This window comes from Haplochromis burtoni, unplaced genomic scaffold (genome assembly GCF_018398535.1).
Source record: "Haplochromis burtoni strain Fernald_Lab_line unplaced genomic scaffold, NCSU_Asbu1 Contig_449, whole genome shotgun sequence".
Lineage (NCBI taxonomy): Eukaryota > Metazoa > Chordata > Actinopteri > Cichliformes > Cichlidae > Haplochromis > Haplochromis burtoni.
The window spans coordinates 373,844-401,168 of record NW_024582810.1 but is presented as its reverse complement, the minus strand read 5'-3'; the positions used below and the strand labels follow the sequence as shown (position 1 = coordinate 401,168).

The following is a 27,325-nucleotide window of genomic DNA, read 5'->3' as shown; positions in this document are numbered from 1 at the left end:
TGAAATGATTTGAGCATTCTGACATGGTATGTTGTCCTGCTGGAAGCAACCTTCAGATGATGGGTTTTGCTGTGGTGCTCTGACTTCAGTCAGCAAGGCATTTTTGCCCAGAGATCTGCAGCTCGCTGGATATTTTCTCTTTTTCAGACCATGCCATAAACTCTAGAGACGGGCGTGTGAAAGAATCCCAGCAGATCAGCAGTTTCTAAAATACTCAGACCAGCCCACCTGGCACTAAAAACCACACCACACTCAAAGTCACTTTATTCCGATGCTGAGTTTGTCTTCACCTTGCCTACATGCATGTGATTCCATTTTCCAGTAAAGAAGCATTTTAATAAACATAAACAGAATCTTTAAAAAAAACACAAATAAATAAAGCAGCACAGACACACCATTTTTCCCCGTATATGTTTTTAATGTGAAAAATTATGCAGTTATAACAGAACCGCAGGGAGCTGTGAAATCAGTGAATTTGAGAATTAGAGAGAGCGTTAGAGAGAGAGCTAGAATATGGACTCTTGTAATTGAATAATCCAATAATCTGGGTCATCCAACATATTCTGCTGCAGACATTTTTGTTCAAGCACACTTTTTGATTTGGGGTAACTGACATATTTTTCACTTGTACAAAGCTCTTAGCCAGACTCTTAATCTTCTGACATGTTGTTGTCTTTCTTGTGTCTTAGGACGGCAGTAACCTGCAGATTTTGGGCTTGGTGAAATCAGATGAAGGATTTTATCAGTGCATCGCGGAGAACTCTGCTGGCAGCTCTCAGGCGATGGCTCAGCTGCTGCTCCGAGAGCCAGGTAGGAACACACACACACACACACACACACACACACACACACACACACACACACACACACACACACACACACACACACATGTCATATCCCTCTGCTGGTTACAACCTAAACATCCAGCTGTCATCACCTGCCATCCTCATTTCTATCATTACCTCTTCAGTTTCAAACTTTTGTTCATATTTCTGCCCCCGTGTGGTGGTAGTCTATCTAATTAACTGGCAGATGTCGCTGATTAGAGTTATTTAAGTTGTAATTATATGCGAGGGAAGCAATAATTATAAATTATAACATTATTAGGGTTTACAGAGGAATGGTCTAAAGTTTTGACCAGAAGTCCTGGTAAAAGTAATATTAATAAATATATATTTACATGTAAATAAGCATTAATAATCTTTTTCTTGACTTACAGTAATTTTGCAATGACAAATATTCTGAAATTCATATTCTGAAGCCCAACGGTTTCTCTGCAGTCTGCTTTATGGGTACATTTTTTCCACGTTAAATATTTCCTATTGATGGATTTATTTTAGCTCTATGAATTATGCTAACTTTGCTAAAAAGAACAAGATGACTTAAACACCCTGCATGACATCAGTCATGTTCATCCATGTATATCAGGTTTTTTTAAATGTGTGAGCTAGGTCCCTTTAAGCTCTGGGTTCAGTCCATCCCAAATACATTAATACAGACCCTCTCAGTGTGATCAGAGGTACCCTACAAAGATGTATCTGTTCTGTTAGGGTGTATAAAGAAGCTGGATACAGGTAGAGCATGTGCAGCTATTAGATCAGGGCTTGCTGTAGCTCTTTTAGCTGCTTTTGTGTTGGTAATGCATACAGTGATGCTCCTCCTATTTCTTTCTTTGCCTACACATTTAATGTAACAGTAGGTAATTAACATGTGTTTGCTGTGTTTGCTGTTAAATTTGTTGATTTTGTGTTTTTTTCTGAATGGCTGTAGGGTGTTGAGAGTGAGAGTGCTAATGTGTATTAACAGTTTAATTAGATGCACATTGTAATGTTAAATTGTATCTGTAATATTCTTGTGTTAGTTTATAGAAGGGCAGCCTTGAATGAGCAGTCCAAATACATTACATTTTGTTTATTGGATATTAACTCTAGCCAATAATTATTTTCATCTTGCTTCCCAGAGGAAATTGGTTATAGCTACAGACCAGCGATGGACAATTAATTTTCTCAGGAGGCCACATGAGAAACTGGAACTGTTTTGGAGAGGCGCAACAATAAACTGAACTCGATTCTACTTGATATTAATTGTCTCTTGTCTCTTCATAAGCTTAACAACAGTTCCAGGTTCTCATGTATCCCATTGGGAAAATTAATTGCCCACCCCTACATAAAGACAGTATAAAATATGAACATACTTTCTAGCTCTGAAAAGTGAAGCCATTGGAGAGGTTCCAATGGTCCTATGGAAGTCTATGGGAAAATGGGCCTTTCCTGAGGAGCTCATGTTTCAGTTCAAGTCAGTCTTGTAAACTTTCTCCACTGTTCGTATTATAGAGGTTTAGACAAGTGAAAGACTCCTGATTCATTCTCGGGAGGAGACACAAATCCTTTTAGGGCTGCATGACATCTTGGTGTATATCAATACAGATGTGGTTTGATGACCATTGGAACAGTTTCTGTGTTCACTCTGATTCAAACCCAGTCATTTCTTCTATAAATAGGCTGAAATAGGAGTGAAAATACTCAGTTCGGAAGGAACCAGAGTTCAATTTAAATAGACTAAATGCAGCAGGTGTGAAAACATTGAAAACACAAAACAAAATCTATATCAAAGACCACCTGACCCAAATCAGCAGCCTACTGGTCAACCGCTCAAACCACTGGATCATCCCAAGTTTTCCACCTTTCATTTTTTAGCTGCCCCACCCTAACTGATGCTGGATACACATTTATTAGACTTTATTTACCATACAGAGGGCTGGCCCTTTCAGGGCGGTCTGCTCGAGCAACGATCCTTTGGCCCTGTCCCCGGTGGATGTGGCCTGTTCTTACATTTGGTTTTGTCAGTAATCACATCACAGTCACAGCTGAGAGAACAGCAGGAGCTGGCCCATTTTGGCAAAGCCATTATTTGTTGTGTTGTTGTTTGTGTTGGTGTTGAAATCCAGTTAGTCATGTGGAGCAACATAAGCTACCATCTGACACACCCACAGACACACACACATGCACAGTTATAGGGAGATGTGAACAGCTCAGCCACTCTGCAGAACACCTGAGTCAGCACAATAGAATCATTTTGCATCTAAATGGACCAGCAGCTGTGTGCATGTGTGGATGTGTGCGTCTGTTTATGTGTATGGCTATAACCACTCTGAATTATCCTGGTTGTGATCCTGGACTGTGTAGTATCTGTTTATTTGAAACCTAGATGTTTTAGAGAAGCTAAGCTCGTTGCGAGATAATTGTTACAGGAGCTCGGATATGTGCGCTCGTGTAAACAGCTGATGCAGGCTACTGGTCACAGTCTGCAGCCTGCAGTCTTCAGCTGAAGTCATGTGATGTGAGTGGAACAAATGTGCTGCCAGCAGCAAATAATCATCTTTTTTTATTTTTAGATTGCATTTTTAGTCTCCAAGTCACAGAGGAGCACATAGCTTTATTTACTGCACAGACAACCGGGCTTTAATTGGAAATGGGCTGCGTGTCTTCTGTTATCATTTAAACTTAACTCACCACAGCTGCTTTTTGTTGTCAACACGAACTTCAGGCTTTCTTCATCTGTTTTATATTAAAAGCCTTGCAGTGAAGCAAGTCAGCATCGCCAGGCTTTATTGTGAAATGACAGCAAGAAAATATTTTTAAAAAGAACCCTGATTTCAAAAGCCTATTATAACATGAACATCAGCACACACACACACACACACATACACACACACACACACACACACAACACACACACACACACACACACACACGTGTGTGTAATATTTTTATATTTATTATATATATATATATATATATATGTATATATATATATATATATATATATATATATATATGTATTATGATGTATATATATATATATATATGTATATATATATATATATATTATAAAGTATATATATATATATATAACAGCTGAGCGAGACAGATAAATATGAAGGCATGCCGGCTCTGGACGTCGCCCGGATCAACAAGGTCCGCGTCAGGTGTGAGGAACCAGGGCACCCTGACGAGAAGTGGGCTACTGGAACAAGAAGGCATCGGTGGGCAAGAGACGAAAACAGGGCGTTGTTGGAATGCTACTACGCAAGTAATCCTGGCGGAAGGGGCTACATGAATATTTTCTAACACTGGAAAATAACTCAAAATGTTAGAAATATTCCAGTGTTAGAAAATCAGCACTGCTCAGTGTTAGCCATTGTTAATCTTCAAAACTGACTAGGTTACTTTTAAACATATAACACTGTCAAAAGTGTTAATTTAACACTCAACAGTGTTGTATTTAACACTCAGAGGTGTGGACCCATATAGACACTCTCTAGTGTTAATTTAACACTGGAGATTTTGCTGTGTATGCTGGTGCTGGGGGAAAGTGTTTCATTATAATTCTTTTGGTTTCACATTCATTCACTTTAAATTTGGACATCCAGTTCTTGACTTTGGTCAGAGAATAATCAATGCTACACCGTAAAAAAAAAATCCTAAAAAAACAGTAATATTCCGGCAGCTGGGGCACCAAAATAATACCATAAAATAACTTTCTCATGAAAATACAGTTATTTTCAGTAATGACAATACAGTTTGTTGCCCTGATTTTACATGGGATTTTGCCTTTTTCAAGTGCTTTTAAACATTAAATTAGGTACATTTTAATGTGATCAAACAATGAAATTACCTATAAACAAGGTCAATGAATGCGGCAATATGAATAATAATACTTAAATGTACAGAAATATACAGTTAACAGTTGGTTTGAATAATAATGGATTGCATTCATATAGCGCTTTTTGAGACCCTCAAAGCGCTTTGCAATTCCACTTTATATTGGAATTACAACCAATAGCAGCACATTGTATATTTGTTTCCTACTTTGTGAATTGCTGCTTTGCACAGGAAAGAAATCAGTTTCTTTGTAGGTCAAAATATATTTAGTATTTTTAAAATAATAAACATATTTGTTTTTAACAGGTGCTTCAGCAGGAGAGAGCATTTATATTATATTGACTCCAACAGGTTGAAATATTTTGAGATTAATAGCATAAGACAAAACACGTGAATACTTCTCGTCACCTGTTACCTGCGCTGTCACCTGTATGCCTTCATCTAACCTGCTCTGTCTTCTTTTCTTTCTTTTGTTCTTTCTTTCTTTGTCTTGACTTTAATCACTGTTCGGTGCGTTGATTCTCCCCTAAGCCAGCAGCACAGATGGCGACACACACTCAGACATTAACAGGGTCAGATGGTTGGTGTTATCACTTGGTTACTATCGCCACGGGAACCAAGCTTCCCAGCAGGCTCACAGCGGCCAATCAGACATTCCCAAGAGAACTCACGGCGGGTGTGTGTGTATGTGTGTGTATGGGGCCGGGTGTGATTGTCAGCATACCACCTTGTTACCCTTGACGATGCCAGGCCTCTTGATACTTGGAGTGACTCTTCTCTGACACACACACACACACATACACACACACTAATGGTTTTGTTCTCTTACACACTCAAAATTGCTCTCAGCGTGCATTTACGCAAATATGTTGTTCACTCAAGGAAAATTCCAGGACACACACTCACATGTAGTGCAGCTAAGTGGTTTCATTAATGCAGAATAAATGCAGGTGGTGATGCTCTCTGAATAAAGACACAATTTGAACCTCTCATTTTTTCTCTTTCACAGCATTAATATAAAGAGCCAGCTTTCCATACTCTTAGTATAACTAAGTAAAAGATATTTTACCCTTTCATTAGCACATTTGTTACTACCTAATATGGAAACTTAACTAGCTGTTGTTTAGAAATTTCATCAAACTGGAATGTGACCAGCAACTTTATAAGTCAATTCATGGAAGGAATTTTGTTTTGTTTGAGCATCAAAAACAACCTTAAGATATCTGTCTTTTTGCTAATCTTAGCTAGTGCTAGCCAGGATGGTGCTCTAACTGCAACACGATATAGGCCCTTGCCTAGCTTGCTTTAATATAGGAATATAACTGTAATATGAGCAGGTGGCAAAAAGTCCATTGATTGTAACATGTTGGCAACCTGCAGTTCTCATTATTTACAAACCTTTTCCAGTCTATCTGAGAATGACTGCAGTCAGTCTCAATCTTACCATAACTGTTTGGGGACAGGTTGCTTCCCACCAGATGATATTGAATTGTATGATACCAACCTTGACTATATGATGCTATATGACTGCACTAGCTAGCCATCTATCGGGTCAAGCTTGTCCTGTAGATATTTAATAGATAATGGTGACAACAGACAGTGCAAAAGATCCCCGTAGCTTCCAGGTGGCAATGGCAAAAACACGTTTCTTGAAGCTTCAAAATAGAAGTTCACAAACCAATGGGTAGACACATTAGCGTGTCCATCTTTTATAATGTTTCTGATTGTGACTTGCTGGTCAGTCAACTAGCTCCTTTATTGTGTAAAATCGACTCTTTTCTTCACTAAACTTACAGACAATTCAATATGTCAGTGTGTTTCTCAATCATACATGACATATGTGACCTATTATGCACAACAATGCAGCTTAATGGTAAACTGCCATAAACACCACCAATCTAGTGGGAAACTTAACATAATGAACATAAACCTAACTTTTTCTCACAAGCTGCAGTTTTTATGCCACCTTGAAAATATATAAAGTAGTTAAAAATCTCATTACGTATTCAACCACAATCATTTCTATCTAAAATATCAAGTGTCCTTCTTGAGAAAATGACATAAAATCCTATTATTCTCTAGTTGTTTTTTTTTAGTGCACTTTACTTTTGTGTTAATATATGCCGGCAATCAGTGGGAATATCTGAGAGAGACAAATAGGGGTCGACAGAGGTTGATGGTGTGAATTCTTTATTTGGTGTGTATGATAATGGCTTCATACATGAGTAGAAAAGACAAAAAAGATATCACACTTTTCTCCCGGTCTCTGTTTTACAGTCTCCTCAGTCCTCTCTTACCCCTCTCTGCAGTACAGTCTCAGTTAAATCCTGGTGTGGATGCAATCTAAACTCTGGATCAGGATCTAAACTGCAGTCCAATCATGTCTTCATTCCACCAGTCTCTTTTATTACTTTGTCCTCTCTCATTTTCTTGTAATTATTCACACCTATCCCTTCACCTTTCCTCTCCTCTCTGTCAGAATCTCTTGTTGGACAGTTTAATTCTTCCATAATCCACAGTTTATCTTCCATGTCAGTCCAGCCATCCTTCACCCCTCTTTTTAACATCTCCCTTCTTTTGTTTCCACATGCAGAAATTTACCAGTATTATAAAGTTCAGGGCAAGAAAGAAAAGATGTTAAACTTTTTCAACATTTTCTTTCACATACACACAGTCATCTGCTCTTTCATTAGTCGTTAATTATTGAAATTTGTCACAGATTCCAGTTGAATGCAGCTTCTGTGACTGTGTGCATTCTTATTTTGGGCCATAAATCTCTTTAACATGTGACATGGTGGGGCCCTACCTCTCTTCTGGGAACAGATGAGTTCCCACAAAATAAGTACAAGAGATGCAAGTACTGTGTGTGTGTGTGTGTGTGTTCATACATTATCAACATTGTGAGCACAAAACGTTAAAAGATTTGCATTGCTGGGAACCACATTTTATAGAGGGACAAAAAGTCCATTAAAAGTTTTAAGGTTTCATTTAAATTTACTTTTAGTCAAACAGTCCCAAGGCACCAGTCAGCAACCAATTTACTAGAGAAAGATGCATATTTCCCAACCATTAGCAAAAGGTTGCTGGAATTCGCTCTGTAATTTATTGTGAAATATCTATCTATCTATCTATCTATCTATCTATCTATCTATCTCTCTCTATCTCACTCTCTCTATCTCTCTCAAAAAGTAAAATTTAGGTTTAGATAAGTCTTTGGGAAAAAATGTCAGTATGTCCTCTAAAGTGGGTAAAACACTAGACTCTGCTCTGCATCGCAAATGTATGTTATTACAGCTTGAAGGTCAGGATGACAGCACACACTTTTCATTGTTTCCTCGTGTTTGCCTACTTCCCTTTCATTTTCAATTGTTATTGGCTCCTTTTATTTCATATGTCCCTGCTGTCTGCTATCCTCACAACACTTAATTGGTCCCCTTCTTTTCTTTTTAATTGCTTCTTTTGTTCTTTAATTGTCTCCCTTCTTTTTATCTTTTCCTGCTCTATGACTTTTTTTACTCTTTAAGTAACTCAGTTGTTTTTCATTTAGCTTGTAGTCTGCTGTTTTTCAATTTTGTATATCTTCATGTTTGCTCAGACTGTTTTCTCTTTGCCATAAATCCTGACACCAAATCGCTCTCATTAGGTGCTTTTGCTTGGCATGCTGTCTTTATTTGTTTTACCAAGTTGTTTGATTGCCCTGATTTGCTACATAACAGCTGACCTCTTGGTCTTTACCACTGGTTAGCTGATTTGTTTGCTTCTCAGCCACTTACAAAAAAAGAGAAGAAACTGTTGAGAAAAAAAAGATAATAAATCAAGTCTCAGATGAAAATACTCTGACTGTTCACCTGTAACAACCCTGATACAGCTTGGCATTGTGTCTTCTTCTTTGGGATCTGTGTTTTGCTAAGGTTATGGTTGGAATTAAGAGGCATCTTTTTCAAGTTGGCTACAGTCAGAATTTGGGTAAAGTTAATTTCAGTAATATTTATTGTGAAGTTCAGCATATGCAGGATATCTTCTCCTTGTCTGCCTTCACTGTCGCTGGCTATCAGCTCACATAATTTCCTAGGTATTTGTAGAACATGACATATATGGACAGGTCTACTGGAAACTGAACAACTTATTGGTAAAACAGTTTGCTTTTCATCTGGAAAAGCTACGAACAAATAGAAAGAAACACAGCTTTTAGCAAAAAACCAATGTCTGTGACTCGATGTTTAATAGAAAAAATACTATATAGTTCCAGGATAATACTGTGGTGAGGTGTGGTTTGTAGCTCAGCTGCCAGGGAGGGGTGGAGCAGTGGGTTCAGGGTGTGGTGTCAGGGGAGGTTGACCAGCAAAGCACATCTGCATCATCTAATCATGCCTCCCCTGTTTCAGTAGGACACCAGAGCCTGACAAGAGAGCTGTGCTGAACTAAAGTAAGGCAGCAGAAAAGCTGCACCCGCAGAGGGACTGAAGAGACAGTGTGAATAAACAGTCACCTGTCTGGCAACACTGTGTGCGTTGGGTCCTTCTGTTACAGATATATTACCCAATATTTATCCCTCTGAGGTCTAAAACATAACAGGCAGCAACCCAAATCATAAAACTACTAAACCCAGTATTTTGGAGAAGTGCAAAAAAGGGGAAAAAAAAATTTCTGAGAGCAAATTTAAAAAATAGAAAGCAAAAAAAAATAATTTTAAATTCTTTGGAGCATTAGGGAAATGGTAACAGTTACATTTGTTGTTAATAATCTTTTTTCTTATTAACGCTTGTCAGAGAAAAGCAAATTTTAAATATAGACATACTACTATCTGCCCACTGAGAGCCAAGGGATTTCCCAGGCATTGTGACTCTGTCTGGAGTAGTAATTGATCAGTTCTTGGTGGTTTTGTACCTGCACAACTCAAACATAACCTTTGTCAGAGCAGGTTAAGTGTCCGGTATGTGTTATCACGTCGATTTATCCAGGATTAAACCTGCAGTTGACTTGTTAATCCCCTTTTACATTAGTGTAAGATTAAGGTCAGTGTGAAGGGTTGCTTTTGTTTAGGTTTATGTTAGAGTGAGTTTACAGTAAGGGTAAGGTCAGGCTGAGGTCAGGGGAAGGGTGAGATTGGAGCTGAACACAGTACAAGCAACGTGATTAACAAACAAGAAATGTGAAGCAGAAGATTTGCCTGCTTTTGTCGATGTTGTCAGCAGCTGGAGCTTCAACGGCAGCTGTTTACGTGCAGATGATCAAGAATCCTTTTCAATCATATCTCAGTCAGGTCTGAGATGATACGCCATACACTCAGATTAAGTCAGACTACACTAGAAAAATACTATTACATCTAATCTCAAGTAATTTTCCATAAACTCTCTTTAACAGAGACCCTAAAACATCAGCTTTTTAAATGTCATTCAAAACAAAAATGGCTCAGTAACAGCTGTGTGGAGCAGGGCCTGCAAAGGCTTCTAAATATGCAATTTTCTTTTTTGCCATATTTGAGCCAACGCGGGCTAAAATCAATGGGTTCCCTTTGTAACCTTTTGCTTTTTCTGCAAGTGGAAAGATCGCGCTAGAGAGGAAAAAGCCATCCCAGATCGTATCCAGGTGGCTGGTGGAAAAGAGGTAGAAAGAGAGGATCGAGATGAATGGAAAGAGTGGGGGAGGAAGGAGAAATGGGAATTCAAAAAAGTGAGGGGATAAGAGATGAAATTCAATCAGCTGGTGTGAGAGAAAAAGAGAGAGGGAGGGAGGGAGGAAGGGATGGAAGGAGAGAGAGGAAGAGAGGAAGAAAAAGGAGAGATTAAGAAAAGGTAGGGTCAAGCGAAGGGCAGAGCGAGTGAGAGGGAGAGGAGGAAGTGTGTCAGCCATGACAGATTTGTATTCCACACTGAACGTGTGACCTTAGCAAACCCATCACACAACACAGACACACACACACTTTGTTACACACACACAGAGAAATGCTTTTACTCCATCACCTCTGCTCTCTCTCTCCCCCCACACACACGCGCCAACACTCCACCCCCACGCTACAACTCGTGTGTGTGTAGGAGGGTGTGTATAGGGCGGTGATGTCTGTTGCTATGGTGACTGTAGCTTTCTTTCCTCTTCCATCCTCTAGCCTGTTAGGAACAGATGAGAGACGATGTGTGAGAGACAGGTAGAGATACATATTAAGTGTTCCCCTTAGAGCAGAAGAAAAAAAGTGCCTCTGTGTGTGTGTGTGTGTGTGTGTGTGTGTGTGTGTGTGTGTGTGTGTGTGTGAGTGTGCTGTGTGTCTGTCTGTCTGTGTTGATGTGTCTGAAAAACACCAACCTTTGACGTGCCCTGTTTTTTGTTTTTTAATAGGAAGAAAATCCTTATCTTCATATTCCACAAAGTATAAAGTCTGTGTGTTGAATCAGCCTCCAGTCTGGACTGGATAACCGTCCAGACTGAGTTCAATAATACAAATGAAGAGAAAGAGCAGAAATTCTTTAAATCTTGATTTTGAAACTATACCTTAAACTGCTAAATGCATCCATATGTTGTTGAAAGTAGTTGTTGTTGTAACATATAATACTTAAATGTTTAAGCATTTTCTACGCTTTACATTCCTTTTATCTGCATTGTACACAGCTTCCAAAGTATTTTTCAATGGAAAAGCACTTATTCATACTTTTATTTATAAATGCTAAATAAATAAGTGGTGTTTAAATGAACTGGAACCCTATCATTGTCCTTTTTTTAAGTTTATAATTGGATTGCGTCAATCAAACTAATAATAAATCTGCATAGAGTAAGTTTTTATTTTTCAGAATACTTTACTGATTCCTGGGCAACTTTTATTCTACAAATACAATTTTCTTCCTGACCCTCCATCACCATCCTCTCCTCCTTCTTGATTATCTTCATGTGATCTTACTCCCATGCATAGACCCTCCTCTCCTCCTCCTGAGAATCCTCGTCTTTTCCACCTGCTCATCCACCTCCTCTCCTTGGTCATTTTCCTTCTGTCCTTCTTCCTTCCATCTTTTCCTCATTCTTCTTATTCTCTTCTTTTTTTTTCCATTTCCTCCCTTTTTTTTAAGTGACAGGCAGGATTGGTTCCAGCTCTAAAAACAACACCTTCACAACAAAACAACCTGAGACACGGCAGCTATCTGTCTGCTGAGTGTCATTCCAATCCACAGCCAGCAGTGAGAGGCGACCTGGCGACGCCCAGAAAGGGCTTCAAAGCACCGGGGGACTAGAGATTTAATGAAATTCTGCTCAGTAATACCTGTTTGATATGGAAAGAGACACGCAGAGAGATAGACGGGGGATCGTAACAGCCTTTGTGATTCATACTAAAGCTATTTGTATCACTGCTGGCTTCATCATTCTGCGAAAGTGATTGCATTCCATCATTCAGACATAAGTCACCTTTATGTTGATTCATTCAGACAGACCCACAACTGACAAAGACAACCATGGTTGCACAATGCATCTCATATTAAACACAACACTAAGTGGAAAATCTTTTCTTTGTGGAGCTTTAACATTCTTGCTAACTTTCTTTCATGTACACCACTGTTTATTTGTGGAAGTTTTTGTGAAGGCTGGCCATCCAGATTTCACCCAGAGAAAAATGGACACTTGGTGTCCACTGTGTACCCTGCCTCTCGCACTATGATGGATGGATGGATGCTATTTCTAAAACAGATTAAGTAAACTTTTGCAAATGCCCCTTTCTTTGTTCTTTAGCCCTCTGAGGTCTAAATCATCCGTGAACACCCCAAACCTAGCTCTGAACTCTAACATTATGCTGTAGATGTTATGTCAGAGTGATTACTTTCTTTATCCCCTGAATGCCAAGACTTTGAGACTAATAAATAAATAAATTAAGTAATTAATTAATGATCTATCTATCTGTCCAAATGTTTTGTCTTGAGGCAAGTTCAAAGGTGTATTGGGCTTTTGTGTCAACCCTACATTACTACTGTGATAAAGCACCGGTATGGCCGAAAGAAAAGGACAAAGCAGAACTGTCATAATAGTCTACCTGGCTTATGGACCAGGCTTCAACAACCTGCAATTTGAATTCTTCAACTGTTGGGAGAAATGGAGTCATACTAACCTGGTGCCAAACAAGCCCTTCTAAGAGAAACGTGGCTTATTTTCCACCAGAAGCAGCATTATGGTTGCACCAGGTGAAAGTGTCTGATAAGGTGCATGTCATGCTAGACATCTTCATCTAACAATAAAACCAAAATAATTCACAGTTATAGAGAAGCTAATTTGCACAGATATAAACATAGAGGTGCTTCGACATTTTCTCTTTCCCTTGGTTGTATCTAGGATGCAAAATGTTTGAAGACAAAGACAACAACTCAACAAAACAGAGGCGGAGCCAGACATTTGAAACACCCGGGGCTTAGCCCAAAAGGGTAGTATGCATGTGGGATTTTTTTTGGGGGGGGTAGAAATGACTGAAAGATTAATTGGCTCTGTTTTGAGTTTTGTTCAAAAAAGAATGACTTCATATAGGGAAAAATATATATCACATGTGCAGGACACCTTAAACTAGTTTTTTAATTAAGCAGCAAGGCAGAACAAAATCAGGGCTGTATCAAGACACGAGGACTAAACCCCAATTCAACCAGACCCAGAACTGATCCGGAATTAAAACAGGACTACAACAGTTCAAAATCAGGACTACTTAGGACTTAACCAAGACAGAACCAGAATCAGAACTAGATGATAGTAGCACTAAAAATCATCATAGACCTGCACTACACTTATTTTTTAATTCTACCAAAGTACAATATTTAGATTGAGAAAAGTTTATATAATTATTTAGCCTTGTTGTGCAAACAAGCCTGCATAACTTAATAAATATAGAATTTGAAAAATAACAAACCTAAAAAGAAACACTAGGTATGAGATACATGAGTACCTATGATACGGTGATACTTTTGGTAAACAACCATTTGACTAACATGTGTGTCTCACCTGCTCTTGTTCATCTCTGTTCTGTCCTCATTCTCCATCTCCCTCTCTGTTCCTCTCTCCCTCTTTGTGCTGACAATCATCAAATATACAGATATTTACAAACTCTTCAGATAAAAACACAAACACTTTTTAATTGTAACATCAAATCAGACTAAATGTTTATTTTTTTTAGATTGATAAATATAAAAAACATATTTGTTAACTTTAAGAGTAAAGAGAGAAACTATCTGTATTTCTTAATTGCAAATGGCACCAAATTGTATTCAAATTGAGCCACACTTATGGAGCTCCACAGTTCTTTTCCTGGTGTTTTGGTTGACATCTCTTGATTTTCCCATGTCACAGAAACAGGCTCTGTGTTTTGCCTTATATGCATCCACAGCTGTGCCACCAATTTACTCACATGGACTCTACTAACCTATCAGAAGCTTCTTCAGCTCAGAATGGAATCGTCTGGAGTTTTCTTATTAATTAACAATAAACTTAGTGTACATGTACTCCTAAATTTGATGAAAGTGATAAAAAACAGAAAGCTCTGTCTCTCTTTATTCTGACATTTAACTAATTCAAAAGATATTTCAATATTTATCTAAAACAAAAGTTTACTCTAAATTGATGTTGTACAGTAAAAATGTTTTATGTTTTCTCCCTAAAGTGTAAATATCTGGTTACAAATGTGAATATCCTGCTGTGTACTGAAATCCCTCTTGTTTTGCATAGAAATATACTGAACAACATACAAAGCATAATATATAAAATAACATTTACCTGAGTTTTTTCTTTGAAAGAAGCCTCTAATATCCATTCTTATATTTCAGTACATAACTGAAACAGATTTATTTAGCCGTGGAGGGTAACAACTGAAAAAATGAAATAAACACACATGTAAGCTAAGACTCTCTAAAGAAACAGCATTGTTGTTCGGCTTTTCATTTCGCCATTTGTTGATTCACTTGAAGAGCAAGTAACGTAATATGGGTCAAGTGATCAGTTTGATATCAATCTTTCGTGATGCACCGTCATATTTACATTATTTGTACGGTACGAATGATTTGCTTTGGTACCTGGTCAAACTTAAGCTCTCCTTAGTATGGCTGGCTCCGTCTCTCCAACAGCGCACTCACAGGCAGCAGCTGCCCCGCCCCCTCGCTCAGTCGCTTAGTGCCTGAGCTCGGATCATACCAATATCAGGGGGGATTCACGCACAGTCGTAAATTCCCACAGTGTGCACTATGTGCTTCGAATATTGTGTGTACTTTTTGTTTTATACAGTTGTCAGCCAGGCATCTAACTATGAAAAAATTACACTCCAAAAGACCCCGGGCTTCTGACAAAACAACCCGGGCTTAAGCCCAGTAAGCCACCCCCACGCTCCGCCACCTCACTGCTGTCATTTAGCGGTAATTTGGATTTGATTAAATCTGTGAGGGCTAATGTCAGCCCTAACCGCAATCCAAGCCTTTGGCACCCAGAATATATGAGTTTTAATTATTCAGAATTATGTATGGTCATTTTGACTTTCTCTAAAGTGTACTAGTACAGCAGTGTTTGGGTGATTATCAGTGGTGAATTAGCCTTCAGATGGTTAAAGTCTGTCTGCTTTTATAAAATCTTTACCTGAAAGAAGTAAAACAGAAAGCTTTTAAGAGATGAGCTGTAATGCCAAAATGCATGAGACTTAATTTGAAATCTTACAAATCTAACCCTATTTGTATCTGAAAATGCACTTACATTGTGTGTGGCTGAAATAAAACCCAATAATATCCCTACCCCCATGTACTTCTGGCATCCAGATGGATGTTAAGAGGTTCAAGAAGGAAGAGGTAGCCGTCATTATCAGCTGGCTGCGGCCCGGGAGGTAGAGTGGGTAATCCACCAGTTGGAAGGTTGAAGTGTCCTTGGGCAAGAAACTGAGCCCCAAATTGCCCTTGAGGGCACTTTGAGTGGTCAATAAGACCAGAAAAGCAATATATACCTGCCAGTCCACTTACCATTTCAAGAAAGGCAAATGAGTGTTTGCTGTAGGGGTCTAATTTATTTTCATTACTTTTAGACTAATATAAGCTAAAGTAAATACTCTGGTAATACAGAAGACAGGAAATGTCTGCTTTTCTTTGTGTAATTGAGGTAAATAAAGATAATGCCCATTATAGAGAACAAACCTTATTCATTTGTTTTGTCTGTTTGGTTTGCTTCACTGCTTTCATTTGCTTTCCCACCCCCTCCACCTTTTCCTAGTAATCATTTTCCAGGTCACTCACCTCATCTCTCATCAGATCATCCCTCCTTTTTCTGCCAATAAAAACCTCCCGGTCACTGCTCTGCATAAAGCAAACAAAAAATCCACAAAGAAGAGAGCTAGAGATGGAAGAATATTTGTCTTATCTTCTCTCATAGTGCTGATGTCTCCGCGACGTCGGCCATTATCGATCTGAGAGTGGAAGGTCATACATAGAGTGTGTGTGCGCCTGTATGTGTGTGTATGTGTGTATCGATCGGTTAGAGGTTGCAGGTTTGTACCTCACCACCTATGCCTAAATGTGTCGCCATGCAGTGTGTTTGTGTGTGTTTGTGTGTGTTTATATGGTTGTGTGTTGTCATCTCCAACATTGATCTCCTTTGTGATGAAACACCTTCCCATCATCCCCTTCATCATCACTCAGCAGGAAGAGGAGGAGAGGTGAAGTGTGTGTGTGTGTGTGTGTGTGTGTGTGTGTGTGTGTGTGTGTGTGTGTGTGTGTGTGTGTGTGTGTGTGTGTGTCTTAATGGAAACACAGTTGCATGTCTGTTACCTTCAGTTTACAGAAAATTGAACTCCAGGAAGTGTTTTGCTTTAAATGAACAGTTTACCATGCAACACAGCTAGTATACCGTTAGCTTGTGTTAGCCCATTTTTTGGTGTCTCTTTTTTGTTTTTTTGAGTTTTAGTTTTAGCTGCTGATATTCTTGGAGGAGTTGCAGCTTGGGCTTATTAATAAAGGGAGGTGGGTGGCTCCTCATGGAAAACATGATTCTTATTACCATTTTGTGGGTAATGCAAGAAAGGTTGCAATTTGTGTCTGTTCATTTGGTTTGTTGAGTTGTCATTGGAAATGATCTGTCTTAGTAATTGATGGACTGAAAACCACAGCTTCTGTTTCTTGATGAGTAAGGGATACACTCCAGTGTCTGGACCTCATCAAATAGTCCAGAATGGATTCCTGTGGAGCACTAGAGCAAAAATGTGAATTCTGCAGGGTAACCATTTTTCATCCACAACACCTTTCTGTGCAATTTATGGACTAAATAGCTTCATGCTTTTCTGACATTTTGATTTTCAGACATAAACCGAGAAGCAGCAGAGAACAGAGAACTGATAGCATCACCTCTGAACATCCATTTCTTATGGACGTTTTTGTCGTGGTTTAACTATACTTTTATTTTCTACTTAACTTTAGAGGAAATGGACAAGGCAGCACATGCTCTTATAAATCCTAAAGTAATCACTCTACATTCATTAGCAGAATGCTAGTAATTTAATGCACAAAACAAAGGATTGTTTTATCTCAATTTGGACAATGTTTCGATGTATGAAGCAAATACAAACTATAATAGTGAATAACACTGAATAACACTGCTGATCTTACTCTTTTGGGACACCTTGGGTTCTGGCATTCATATAGTTGTTACTTTAGCATAAATATTTGGTATTGTGGATTCACTCCCATCAGCAGTGTCCTACCCTCACACAACACTGCATTCTGACATACCACAAAAACCCTGAGCACAATGGCTTGAGGAACATGACAAAGAGCCCAAGATATTGGACCTGGCCTCATAAGCTCCAGGTTCCTGATTAATTTAAGCTTCTGTTGGGTGCCTGCTCCACAGAGACCCCACCTCATACTGCATAGGACCCAAAGATTTAATGCCAATGTCATGGTGCCAGAAACCACTGCAAAAGGCCCAGGTCTGTAGCTTGGCAGGATGAAGTTTTGGCACCAAGTGGTTTTTATGTTGTGACTGATTAAAATTCCTGGATGACTTGAGATTACGCTGGACGATTGCAGTTTCTTGTTTCTTCGGGATAGTGAATAATTCCTGGACATCTGCAGCTGACTGCTCATTCATGCATACTTTTGCTTGTACACGGCGCTGAATTATTCCCAGACGACTGCTGCTTGTGCTTATTCATTCGGGGCTGTGGTTATTTCTGGAAAACAGTGGATCTTACTCATTAGTGTGCATAAAAATAAATGGATTCAGGTGAGACCTAGATGTTACATTATGCTACACATAATGCTTTCCCCTTTTTTTCCCCTCTAACTCAAACACAGAATATCAAACAGTCTGTTTTCCCCAAATGCATTTTACAAGTTTAATTGCATCAATCAGAGGCTCAGACTCCCTGCTATGTTTAGTTTTATCTTGTGCTGTCAGTCCTTTAGCGGCACTTTTTTTTTCTCATGTCGTGTTTAAAGTGATTTTGTTGCAAATTATTCAAAACATGAGGTACTAAAACGTACACTGTGATAAGATGTGACGGCTTCACATCTGCTGGAAAACTGAGATAGAGAGAGGCAGGAACATGAGAGGAATCGAGATAAAGCCGGGTACATCTGGTTTTACAGATTTGTTATACTCTGTTAAACCAGCCAGCAAACATTATGGGTTTCTCTCCTCAATCATTTCATCCTCCTAATGAAAACATCCAAATAACTACATGTCAGATTGTGTTCATATTTCCTGAAAGTCTTTATACTCCCCAGATGATGAAACCTTCTATAGTGTCACCTGTACTCATGTAGAAATGAATTACTACTTACCATCTTGAAGGGAAAAAAATACTGATCTGTGGTTTTGTTTAAAGCATTGGTATCTTTAAAATCAATGGCTTGATGTAATTCATCATTGAGGGACAAGCTGTTGAATTTCACTTTTTTGACCATTATTGTCTGTGACCATCAAACATAATGCCATCTGTAAAGTGAAAGAAGCCCACAAAGTCTGAACTTATCCAGAACAATAATATATATAGCAACTTGATGCCATTTCAGTCTCTCCCACAAAATAGACATTTCCATACCTGCCACATTTTGAAAATAATCATATTATGTTGCAAATGCAAGCTGAATGTTAAGAAACGTTTATGCAAAGGCATGTTTTAGAGGAATTGAAGTTGGGTAAAACCCTCAAAAGAAACAAAACCACAAATTGGTGTTTGATCCCTATCAATTTGGATATACAGTAATTCTGGGAGGAGCACTGATGACGCTTTTATTACTATAACTCATTTGAGTTAAAGTAGAAAAGAAGAAACATTTAGCGATGCTGTTAGCATCTGCATGGCTATTATTTATGGATCTAAGCTCAGCGTTTAATAGCATGCTTCCTAATACACCGTTAAATACCATGATACAAATTAAGGTAAATCCCTATATGATCAGATGATACTTGGCCTTTTTAATTAAAAGACAACAGCAACTGAATGTTAATTATACTCTTCCACACATACAGGTTATAAGTACAGGAGCTCCGCAGGGCTGCTTGAGCTTTCTCCTTCTTTTCATATCACGAACAAAGAATTATAGAAATGAGTATACAAACAGTGACATGATTAAATTCTCTGATGATAGAGCGAGCTTAGTTTGTTAACCAAAGACTCAGATACTACCATTTATAAAAGAAAGTATTTAGGCATTTACTTTGAATCTCAGTTACAGTGGGTCCATTGTGTCAAGTATATGTTCATGAATCAGTCAGTGCTTGCATTTTTTAAGAAGGCTTAAGGTTCAAGGGGTGGATTTATTACTATTTCACTATTTTGTTGAGCAACTGTTGAATTGACTATCTGTTACGGCATCACAACTCAGTTTGGTAACCTTTCTGTTACAAAAAAAAGGTACCAAATAGTAAGTTAAACAGGTACAAATTCACTTTAATGCCTTAAAATGTTTGATTTTAATGTTATGATAGTTTATGATGTGTCTCCAATCGCCTGGCATAGACAAAGGAAACAATAAAGGCTAATCTAATCTAATCTAAATAAGAAAGCTCTCCTTCATTGAAAATCATGAAATAGAAAAGATGAAGAATGCAGAAGTAGTGTACAGTATTTGTTTTGAAAAACTTAAAAATTGGTCTCAACTATGTCAGCAGAAATGAAATGGATTGTTTATGGCTGAACAAAGATCAGTGATTTTGTATGGTTAAAAAACTATATGGATACAATTAATAGTCATACTGGTCTCATATCCGCTCTATCCCATTTTACTCTCATGAAGTAAAAAAGAATAAATCAATGACGTGTCAATATTATGAAGCCTTTGGGTTAACCTCTTAATATCCACCAGACTTAGATTGGTCTAGTTAGAGGGTTAGCCTTATTTTCCTGTACTCTTCCTCTATGGAAATTTTATTATTTTTATAACTAACTAACTAAATAAATAATTATAGAACAGTAAGGCCAAAGCATAAGAGGATTTATTTTAAGGATTACTGCCCAACCTTGTTGCAACTAGGAAAAATGCATCATCTGCAGTGGCTGCATTTGTACAGGGAGTGCAGAATTATTAGGCAAGTTGTATTTTTGAGGAATAATTTTATTATTGAACAACAACCATGTTCTCAATGAACCCAAAAAACTCATTAATATCAAAGCTGAATGTTTTTGGAAGTAGTTTTTAGTTTGTTTTTAGTTTTAGCTATTTTAGGGGGATATCTGTGTGTGCAGGTGACTATTACTGTGCATAATTATTAGGCAACTTAACAAAAAACAAATATATACCCATTTCAATTATTTATTTTTACCAGTGAAACCAATATAACATCTCCACATTCACAAATATACATTTCTGACATTCAAAAACAAAACAAAAACAAATCAGCGACCAATATAGCCACCTTTCTTTGCAAGGACACTCAAAAGCCTGCCATCCATGGATTCTGTCAGTGTTTTGATCTGTTCACCATCAACATTGCGTGCAGCAGCAACCACAGCCTCCCAGACACTGTTCAGAGAGGTGTACTGTTTTCCCTCCTTGTAAATCTCACATTTGATGATGGACCACAGGTTCTCAATGGGGTTCAGATCAGGTGAACAAGGAGGCCATGTCATTAGTTTTTCTTCTTTTATACCCTTTCTTGCCAGCCACGCTGTGGAGTACTTGGACGCGTGTGATGGAGCATTGTCCTGCATGAAAATCATGTTTTTCTTGAAGGATGCAGACTTCTTCCTGTACCACTGCTTGAAGAAGGTGTCTTCCAGAAACTGGCAGTAGGACTGGGAGTTGAGCTTGACTCCATCCTCAACCCGAAAAGGCCCCACAAGCTCATCTTTGATGATACCAGCCCAAACCAGTACTCCACCTCCACCTTGCTGGCGTCTGAGTCGGACTGGAGCTCTCTGCCCTTTACCAATCCAGCCACGGGCCCATCCATCTGGCCCATCAAGACTCACTCTCATTTCATCAGTCCATAAAACCTTAGAAAAATCAGTCTTGAGATATTTCTTGGCCCAGTCTTGACGTTTCAGCTTGTGTGTCTTGTTCAGTGGTGGTCGTCTTTCAGCCTTTCTTACCTTGGCCATGTCTCTGAGTATTGCACACCTTGTGCTTTTGGGCACTCCAGTGATGTTGCAGCTCTGAAATATGGCCAAACTGGTGGCAAGTGGCATCTTGGCAGCTGCACGCTTGACTTTTCTCAGTTCATGGGCAGTTATTTTGCGCCTTGGTTTTTCCACACGCTTCTTGCGACCCTGTTGACTATTTTGAATGAAACGCTTGATTGTTCGATGATCACGCTTCAGAAGCTTTGCAATTTTGAGACTGCTGCATCCCTCTGCAAGATATCTCACTATTTTTGACTTTTCTGAGCCTGTCAAGTCCTTCTTTTGACCCATTTTGCCAAAGGAAAGGACGTTGCCTAATAATTATGCACACCTGATATAGGGTGTTGATGTCATTAGACCACACCCCTTCTCATTACAGAGATGCACATCACCTAATATGCTTAATTGGTAGTAGGCTTTCGAGCCTATACAGCTTGGAGTAAGACAACATGCATGAAGAGGATGATGTGGACAAAATACTCATTTGCCTAATAATTCTGCACTCCCTGTATATTTTCAGTGGATGGTCAATTGCAAGTAGTAAAAGTAACCAACTTGTCACGTAGAACTTGAGCACATGAGACTCAGAACCTCAACCAGACATGTTTCCTGTGGGAGGCGACCTGTCTCCAAACAAAAGTGGTCCAACTCGGATTGACTGTATCATTTCCACTCAATGCACTGATGTTGCTTTAAAGAGGGTAATCGACTGTGGTTGCAGATCTGGTCCCGGTCTTTAAAGCAACAGTTTCGAAGTCAACAATTTTTTTTTGTTGTTTTTGCACAGAGTTCTAACAATTTTGGTCATGTTGCAGAGTCCGACCATTGTTTACCTGCAGTAAAAGGCAATCTAAACCAGGGACAATGATGTTGGTCAAAAAGAAAACAGGAAAACCAAAACTCAGGCAACTACTACAGGACAGCTGACAGAAGCAACATATTAACAGAGTCAGGGCTGAGCAAACAATAACAAAGATAGACAAAGTAAAAAAAAAGGGAAAAGAACAACATGACATAGAAGGAAAGTGACCTACAACATAAGACAGGAAGTAACTGAGAAGAGAAATATGGAAAACAACATTGACAAGGAACCACACAAGAAACTAGAAAAAGGAGCAGAAAAAAGAAGTGAAAGGTTGAAAGCAGTTATTCCTTACTGCATTTCGTTGCCCTGTACCTGTGCAATGACAATAAAGTTGAATTCTATTCTATTCTATTCTATTCAACACTTCCATTTAAAAAGTGACAAATCATAATGGGGATATTTTCTTATAAGCATATAGCAGTAAGCCACTGCATTTACATTGTGCTTTTTCTTTTTACACTAAATACACATTTACCTTTTTCGTGTTAGATTTTTCACCTATTTTAAGTGTATATCGCTGCACTTAAAGGCTTAATCTAACATACATGCACACTCATTTTTTTTTTTACCAGTTAACCTAACATCCATGCTTTGGACTTTTGGAAGCTAGAGGCAAAGGGGAGAACATGCAAACTCCACATAGAAAGGCCCGAGCCAACCAGGTGACTGAAAACGTAAACACATTTTGTCTTTTTCAATATTTACCAAGATCACAACTTTCCTGAAGCACAATTTAGTAATTAAGTCAGCTAATCAGAGCCACAAAAAGGCTTATCAGGCTATAATTATCACAAGTATATATTATATTAAAACTAATTAAACTTAGTACTGAACAAATTACAGTTCTATGCATAGTTTCATTGTAAGCATTTCCCTATTATGTTAATTTAAAAAATGTAATCTGGGTGGCATTGTACTCTAATGACTTTATTCTTTACTTAATGGATGTTATATTATTTTACTCACTTTATTTAATCAGAAGATTTCAATTTGCAATACTAACTTTTATTGAATCTTGGGAGACAGAAATGCCGACTCTTCAGGAGGCACATACAAATTGCTATGCACTGTGGCAGTGCTCTCGCTTTTTGATTTGTGTTCATAAGTTCTGCATGAACTTGAACTCTGAGCTTGTCCTTTAGTTGATCACTGCTGGGTTCATATTGACCTACTGGGACCACTGCTGGCTTCTGAGATGCTTTCTGTGACCATTCTCAGTCAGTTATCATCTTAAAGGTGACTTTGGTGTGTCTACATGGCAAAAGGAGGTCAATAAGACAGGATCAGTCTGCTGTCAGAAGCTATTGGGATTGAATGGGGTCAAGTTGGAGATTGCGTGCAATCTGTTTGTGATAATACAGTGATTAATTGTGATCAATTTTTGATAATCTGTTGTCTTATATTACAAATTGATCACTGTCTAGACACACAACAATCCACATTAACTACTTACATTCAGAGTCCAGACAGAACCTCTTAAAGCTGAGACAGAAATCTAGGAATCTAGGAATCATGATGCTAATTTAGAAGCAAAATGACATAGGTGCTCTGCAAATTTGCATTTATATAAGAGTATAGCCTGAGTACAACCAGCTGGCAACCAGTTGAGTCAAGTTTCCTATTGTAAAGAGACACAGATGAGTTGCCTTCACTGGAGCACAATGATTGCGATGTGTTGCCAATCTTCCTGAGAGTAATTGCAGTCAGTCCTTATTGGCCCACAACTGTTTTGTGACAGACTCCCACCAGGCAACCTATGCATTTTCTTGCAATTAGAAGTGGTCACCCAGAAGTAGCATGTGTTGCCCTCTCAACCTCTGAGCAACCAGTTGGATGATGCTACTACATTCCGAACACAATAAAAGTCAATGCAGTCCATCAGGCAACAAGAAATCTTTCCTAGTCTCAAGTATGTTGCTGTCCTATGTTTATGAGATAAAGGTTGGTGTCATCAATACAGTTTGCAAACATTTCCAAGGCTTAATTTATTACCTGTTAAATTTCCCCGTTTCTTGTCCCTGATGTAAATGTCCATAGCGTTGTGCAGTCTAGAGTTTGGTGGTCTGGACTTTTGTTGTATAATGCTCTGTTGAACATCGGAATGAGTCTGTTTTAAAAGAAAATCTGATCTAATAAGGTCAAAAATAACTTTCAGTTGCTTTGCTGAGCTACTGCCAGAGTTTTGATTATTACTCTGCAGTGTAGGTTATTACAGGCTGAGCAGGATATCAGGTCTGAGCTTTCCTCCATGCACATCTGCGTTTTTCTGCACTGAAAGTTCGCTATGTGACCTGTGTTCCCTTGCTTTCACAGTAATAACATCAGGGCTCCGGACACAGAGAACACCACATTGCGTGACAGAAAAGCACCTGGAATTACTTCACAGTAACACTGAGCTTTTACTGGAAATTACACAGGCAGGCGGACACACACAGCTTTCACAGAGTGTAGCTGTCAGTGCACAACACTCACGGAACACCACGCTTTCAGGGGAAATTCATATGCACGCACACACACACACACTCACACACACTCACACGCACACTTAGCTTTCATGGTACATTATTGAAAACAGAGACACATACTGTCATGAGCAAATTTAAAAGTACAGACTGAGCTTTCACAATAAATTAGAAACTGCACACACTTTTTACCTCACACTGACTCAGGCAAAGCAAAGGAATCGTTCGGTATCATTAATGATAATTTTGTAATAAAACAGCCAGAGAAGATGGATATTTGCTTCATGCTCTGCACGCAAAACTTGCTAGTAGTGGCAAAGTGTTAGCTTCTGAATAAAATTCAGAGATTCTGATCAGTGTGCATGTTAGCCTAGCCTAATACTTTGACTATTAAATTACACTTTGTTGTTTGGTGTGTTTAGCTTTTTTACTAACTTGTTAGACAGTTAAAAGAAACATACATCTTGTTAGTTAGCATTGAACACTTTAACGATTGTCTTTGTTTGAAGTTGTACATTAGTTGGGATTAGCCCGATTAGATCAGTTACAAAGATGGTTCAGCATTTAAACCTTATTGTGGTTGCTTTGGTCAATAGCAGGTATTTTCCTGTCGTTTGCAAGACAGACAATATATTTTATTAATTATAGACATTAGCTTATTAACCAACAAGCAGAAGAAAACTTGAAAAAGGGCAATGGAAAGTGGAATTTGTGAATACGCACGTGGAAGGGCAACCTTGTCCTGAAACCAACAAATTTCAAAAATGCAACTGTTACTTTAAAGATGCACAGTTTCCATTAAAACTATGGATGACTGCAGAAACCAGCTAGCTACCAAAGAAATCAACAAGAGGTTTTAAGTTGAACAGTAAAGATGTCTTTGTGACTAATTTCACCAGGCAACAAGTACCTCTGTGCCAGCCGGTCAGGCAAGGTCGCTAGCCGGTCCAATCCTGTGTTGTTGGAGCTTTAGCAATCAATTTCACAGCAGCCTCCAGCAACCACTTGTAAAAAGCAAATCATACTAATTACAGTTCAGGAAAGGAAAAAGCCTGAAAGCTTGATACCACATCTATTGTATTATCGGTTCATCAAACCCACAACAAAACACTCATTCTGCCAATGAACAAACATGGGGACAAACAGGAAATCATTGAAACTGAGAAATGTAAAAAGGAAAAGCAATTAATACATCCTAGAAAGGCTCTCGGATAAAAGTATATTTAAGAAGATTTCAGAGTTCACCGACTCTGCTGACCTGATTTTCATTAGGTACATCGTGCAATAGCTTCGGGGCTCTGACTGCAAATGCACTTTCAGTTTTCAGCAACACCCGAGGAAATGATAGACATCTGCCTGAGGCAAGAGGACATGAAGAGCCTTGAGATTCAACTTTAAGATCTTCACATCTAGTTTAAAGGATACTGGGAGCCAGTATGAGGAGGATAAAGCAGGTCACTTTTCTCGGTTACTCTTAGAAGGCTGGTACTGAGTTCTGTGCATGCTGGAGCCATGCTTTGGATTAATGCAATATTAAATTGCTAAAGTGTTTCAATTCAATGTTACAACCAGCAAAAAAATCCAACATGCACATCTTCTTGTTCAACGTGTGTACTTACCTCTTCACTAGAACCTGCTCAGTAAACAAAGGTTAAAATTCTTTATCTTACAATATTTGGGCACCATTTCTTTGTGTCACTTCACCTTAAAGACAACACAAAGAAGGAAGAAGGGAGAGAGAGGGCAGAGAGGTGTGTCATGCGGGTGCTACATATAAAAATGCCCAGTAGGTCTAAATGTCATATATTACACCTCTAAAGATAAGAAACCTTACAAATATGCAAAAAGGTAATGGCTCCATGTAGTCCCAAAGCACTTGGGGGCATACGGGACCAAACGCCGCATCTATCGGGGACTATTTTCAGCGGTGGGTTAATCCACATTTGTTGCCAGTGTTTGTCACAGCAGGATAATGTATGCTATGTGGGTCTGATTGTTCATCATAATAAAGGAACAGTTCAGTGCAACAGTGTCGCTCAGCACAAACAAATATGACACACATGACTCGGAATGCACAAAACGTGGAAGTAGTGTATATTAATTTTTAGTTGGGTCTATACATGAGATTTATTGGCAGAAGAAAACATATATTTAAAATAAATCTAAAAGGAAATGCTGTACTTCTTTGTGTCTACGCTCCTTTATTCAGCTTTCAGCCTCTACAGGTCAGTCGGGTCACACACAAATACACACACATGCACACATACTTTTGTATGTACTTAAGATGCTGGAGATTTTACTCACTCACCCACATCGCTGGAGATTTACAGGAATAAATATCCATTTTAGAGGAATTTGAAGCTAGAGGGCAGACAGGAGCGTGCATGTGTGTTCGTATATGCGTGTGTTTGTGCATGATACAGGCGTTTTTAACGGCAGCTGGCTGAAATGAGCCCTGAAATTGAGTGCAGAGAGAGGGAAAGGAAGACTGAGAGTGTGTGTGAGAGAGAAGCAATGTGTAGAAGAATGAAGCTGAAGCGAGAGAGCGAGCTCAGCAGTCTTCTTCAGCATAACTGGAGGTTAAAAAAGACAGAATAAGAGGATGAGGAGACAGGGGTTATGGAGAATATTTATAAGTGAGATGATAAGGAGAAAGAGACAGATTCAGTTTGCATCGACTCTACATATCAGAAGTGGGCACCAATCCTGTGGCAGATTTCTGAAAACATGTTATTTTTTTTATTCGTGTTTTTTAGAAATGTTTAAACTAATATATCTATTGGATATA

The 27,325-nt window shown here is 38.7% G+C and overlaps 1 protein-coding gene across 1 annotated transcript in view; it reads left to right on the top strand.

The window, feature by feature from the left end:
* Positions 1 to 27,325, top strand: part of dcc (DCC netrin 1 receptor) — a gene marked incomplete at its 5' end in the record, with an annotated part of 257,227 nt that overhangs the window by 53,750 nt on the left and 176,152 nt on the right. Inside the window, one exon of the mRNA XM_014341226.2 lies at positions 690 to 810. Coding sequence (XP_014196712.2) covers positions 690 to 810 — 121 coding nt within the window. The remainder of the gene's footprint in view (positions 1 to 689; positions 811 to 27,325) is intronic.